This window comes from Dendrobium catenatum, unplaced genomic scaffold, assembly GCF_001605985.2.
Source record: "Dendrobium catenatum unplaced genomic scaffold, ASM160598v2 fragScaff_scaffold_1644, whole genome shotgun sequence".
Classification (NCBI taxonomy): domain Eukaryota; kingdom Viridiplantae; phylum Streptophyta; class Magnoliopsida; order Asparagales; family Orchidaceae; genus Dendrobium; species Dendrobium catenatum.
This window is the reverse complement of record NW_021320106.1, coordinates 591,097-595,550: the sequence shown is the minus strand read 5'-3', so window position 1 is coordinate 595,550 and position 4,454 is coordinate 591,097. Positions and strand designations below refer to the sequence as shown.

The 4,454-nt window shown below is 37.1% G+C and overlaps 1 protein-coding gene across 1 annotated transcript; it reads left to right on the top strand.

Moving 5' to 3' along the window:
* The first annotated feature begins 456 nt into the window (after nucleotides 1–456).
* LOC110109501 (glutaredoxin-C1-like) lies at nucleotides 457–905 on the top strand. Its single transcript, XM_020840597.2, has one exon. The coding sequence runs from the start codon at nucleotides 569–571 to the stop codon at nucleotides 881–883; it is 315 nt and encodes a 104-aa protein (XP_020696256.1). The 5' UTR covers nucleotides 457–568; the 3' UTR covers nucleotides 884–905.
* The last annotated feature ends 3,549 nt before the right edge of the window (nucleotides 906–4,454 follow it).

Below are 4,454 nucleotides of genomic sequence, written 5' to 3'. Positions count from 1 at the left end.
AAATTGAAGGAACATATTAAACGAGCTATTTTTGGGTCAAAAGCAGATTTACAGGTTAATCCAAATCCGATCTGTTTAATAAACGTGTCAAAATTTCAAACCCAAATCCAGCATGTTTATCAAACGGGTAAACTCGTAATCAAAGTTTTTTGATTAGAATTGAAATGTGGTAATTTATTGACGCCCCTATCCCCAACTTCATGGGTAAACATCCTGCTATGTTAAATTATTTTTATTTATCATAAATCCGTTTTTTTTTTTTTAACTACCAAATAAATCATTCATGATTGAATAATTCTTCAAGGCAGCATAAAAATCTAAACACGCAGAAAAAACGAGCTAGAAGAATCACTTTCAACCAATGATGCATTGAGGCCATTTCTAGTATTAAAAAAAAATATCTGAAGAACATTCTCTACTGTCTTTTCCACTTTATTCTAAAAAAAAAAAAAAAAAAACCTCCACTTCACCATTCTCAACACCTATATAATCCCTCCATAAGAGCTCAAATCTTCCACAAAATCCCAAAGTATCTAATTCTCTCAAGATCTTGCATTCCAACTCTGCAATGGATGGAGTGATGGCACTGGCTTCACAAAGAGCAGTGGTGATCTTCTCCGACAGCTCTTGCTGTATGTGCCACAGTGTTAAGGAGCTCTTCATAGGGCAACTGGGCGTCAATCCTGCCATTTATGAGCTCGATGAGGATCCAAAAGGGAAGGAGATGGAGAAGACTCTGGCAAGAATGCTTCAGAGCAGCTCGCCTTTACCTGCTGTGTTTATAGGTGGTAAATTGGTCGGCCCAACTGATCGAATAATGTCTCTGCATCTTAGTGGCAAACTTGTTCCTTTGCTTCGAGATGCAGGAGCTATCTGGCTTTAACATCTTGGTTGTTAAATGAGACTTATTAAGAGGCCTGTTATTAGGTATGTGCTTGTTTTGTTGCTTGTTTGAAGAGTGTTGGTTTTGATAATGGATATAGATCAAGTTTTTGGTTGATGTTTGGTGATGATATTAAGATTATTTATCAAAATCTTGTTGTATGATGATTTTTTTTTTCGGGGTAAAATTCACTAGTAGGAGCCTACGCTAACAATAAGAAGAAATGTTACTAGTCTTTGATGAATCGAAAGCACTCTAAAAATGCATCATTTAAAGCAAAATTTACGAGACTTTGATTCAAACTAAATACAATAATCAAGCAAAATAAAAGACAACAAATCAAAAGCTAGTACCACATAGAGAACCACCCACGAGAGGGTATCAGGAAGAAGCCAATGCGAACACCTCAAGAGATCCAACAAACACCAACCTACAAGAAATGAATTAACAAAGAAAAGGCAAACAGGACACTCCGACCAACCAAGAAAAACATTGCCAACCGACCACCACCCGACCCCTAATCTAACACCTCAGCTTTTCTCAAACTCAAACACCAACCAAACCCCACATCCTAATCTTCAACCCAAAACACCCAAAACCGAGCAAGCAAAGCCCAACAGGCACACCCAAAGCCACCAAAAAAAAAAAAAACACAGAGCTCAACAACCAAAATACCACAACAACCAAAGGAAAAAAGAATCATCCAAGAAGAAGGCCAACAACATAAGCATGAACAGAAACAACAAGAATTACTTCTTTTAGATTTCCGCCTACGACGTTTGCCACCCCCATAGGAAAAAGTTCTTCAAGTATGCAACTCATATTTAAATTATACATCACAAGAAACTCATCCTCATACCCATTGAAGTCCTCTCCACCTCCCGCAAGGCGAGGAAAAAGACCCATCAAGCCAATCAGATTGATCCACACAAGAATCCTTCATTTTCACTGCAATTGGTCCACACAAGAATCTTGTTGTATGATTATGCCATCCATTAGGATAGATTATTAGGTTCGAGCATTGGTGGGGTGTACGATAATATATTGTGCACTTGATGTTTATATAGAAAAATTAAAATAAATGATTAGGTATTGAGCGGTGTGGCTCATTGGCTGATGGACGGAAAGTCCTATCTGCTGCTCGTGCTCGAATCCCATAACATGCTTAAAAAATAGTACTTGAATAGTATACAGTCATGTACTCATGTACATCTGAATACATGATTGATACAACCAACACAAAAAAAATTATTAGTTTACCAGAGCACACAACTGTGTACTCCAGTATGTCTAATAATTTTTTCATTTGTATGAGATCAATCTTCTTAATTGTGGAACTAATATTTATAATTCTTAAGATTCTCAGGAATGATAACATAATTCAACATCTCACCCTCCAGAGAAATCTTAGAAACACCCTCAGCCACTAAACTAACAGTCGCTAAAGGAGGTTTGGGACAAGAATGAATCACAGGAACAACAGGTACAACCGGTTTGCAATAACCATGTACATGCCTGATACACTTACAACTAGCACAGAATTGAGGAAATTCATCAAAAACAACCTCTTGAGTATAACCTAAAGATTTAGATCCTAACCACACTTGTTTAGGATAGGATTTAGTTATATCAAGTTCCACTAATACCCGGGCAATGGAAGGGAGAGAACCTACAACAGTAGCTTCGTCAATCTTCAAAGACTTACCAAACATACCACCAAGCCCAAACAAAATACGAGGTGAAAAAAAAAATGAGGGCGTAACCGAGGGAATGAAACCCAGACAGGAACAACAGGCGATTCAGCAGCAATGTCCAGAGTTGGCGACCACTTCGTCAATTTCATAAAGCAATTAAACACTAGGTAGGCACGGTGACAAAACACCCTACAGTAGTCAAGATCGTTTGCAAGCTTAATCATGATATGCGAATGATCCAAAACAGTTACAGAAAACTCACTGTTCAACTTCAAATTGAAAAAAAATTTGCGTATAGAATCAAGAGGTGGTCTTTTAGAGGGAAAGAAACCCACAAGGGAAAACTGAAAAGGGGCAGCGAGCTCGTTGATTTCTTGATTGGAAACCCATAAAGACGGTATTCCACGAAAGGTAGAAACACACAAATCCGGAAATGAAGGTTTAGAACCAGCAAGCGCTTCAATAAAAGAATGCGAATGGGAAACCCCACCGAAAAAATCGGGGTCTCAAAGCTTCACCGCCGCCATGCCGGCGCAGCCGGCCAAAAAATCGAAGGAACCAGAAAAAATAGATAGCCACACTAAAATACAGAAGTAGAGAAGTAAGGACTCCCCAGGAAAACGAAGGACGCCGGAGAGAAAGCTCCCGCCGAACGGGCGAAGGCGCCCGGAGCCACAAACCCTAGCAGAGCGGCTAGGGCGAAAAAAGAGATATTCAATGTGGAAGCTTTTTTGACAAATTTCTCCTTAATTACAAGTGTTTATGATAAATTCCTCTTCATCATAGCATAATTTGTCACAATCAATTTTATAAGAACCCATTTCCTCGTGCAAAAAACTTGCACTTTGTAGTACTGCCACAGCATTTTTTTTTTTCTATTCGCAAAAAAAATTAAAAGCTATATGTGCCCTAACAATAAAGGACTCATAGAATAAAGGCTTGCCCTTTGTTTTCCACCTCAGAAGACTTATAGAATAAAGCCTTCTATACGTTAGAATAACGACCATGTGAAGAGAGACTTGGATCGCCCACAGAGCTAAAGAAGCCATTGATAGCCATTGACTTGCTTGGAGTCTTATCTTAACACGTGCAACTCATTTTTGTCTAAGTCTGCCCACAGAAATGGCTTATGTGAAATTTTTCGCTATTCTTTTTTGTTTGTTGGTTGAGAGTTTGGCTCCCAATTAATAAGACGAATACAAATTTGTCCCACTAGCAACTTGAATGACTCTCAATCTGAACCGTTAGCCCATTTTGATTTTTTTTTTTTTTATAACTTAGCAACTATAGAGTTTAGATAATTTAATAAAAAAATAAAAAATATTATAACCACAATAAAAAAATTGAAGGAACATATTAAACGAGCTATTTTTGGGTCAAAAGCAGATTTACAGGTTAATCCAAATCCGATCTGTTTAATAAACGTGTCAAAATTTCAAACCCTCATCCGATTTGTTTATCAAACGGATAAACCCGTAATCAAAGTTTTTAGATTAGAATTGAAATGTGGTAATTTATTGACGCCCCTATCCCCAACTTCATGGGTAAACATCCTGCTATGTTAAATTATTTTTATTTATCATAAATCCGTTTTTTTTTAACTACCAAATAAATCATTCATGATTGAATAATTCTTCAAGGCAGCATAAAAATCTAAACACGCAGAAAAAACGAGCTAGAAGAATCACTTTCAACCAATGATGCATTGAGGCCATTTCTACTATTAAAAAAAAATATCTGAAGAACATTCTCTACTGTCTTTTCCACTTTATTCTAAAAAAAAAAAAAAAAAAAAACCTCCACTTCACCATTCTCAACACTTATATAATCCCTCCATAAGAGCTCAAATCTACCACAAAATCCCAAAGTATCTAATT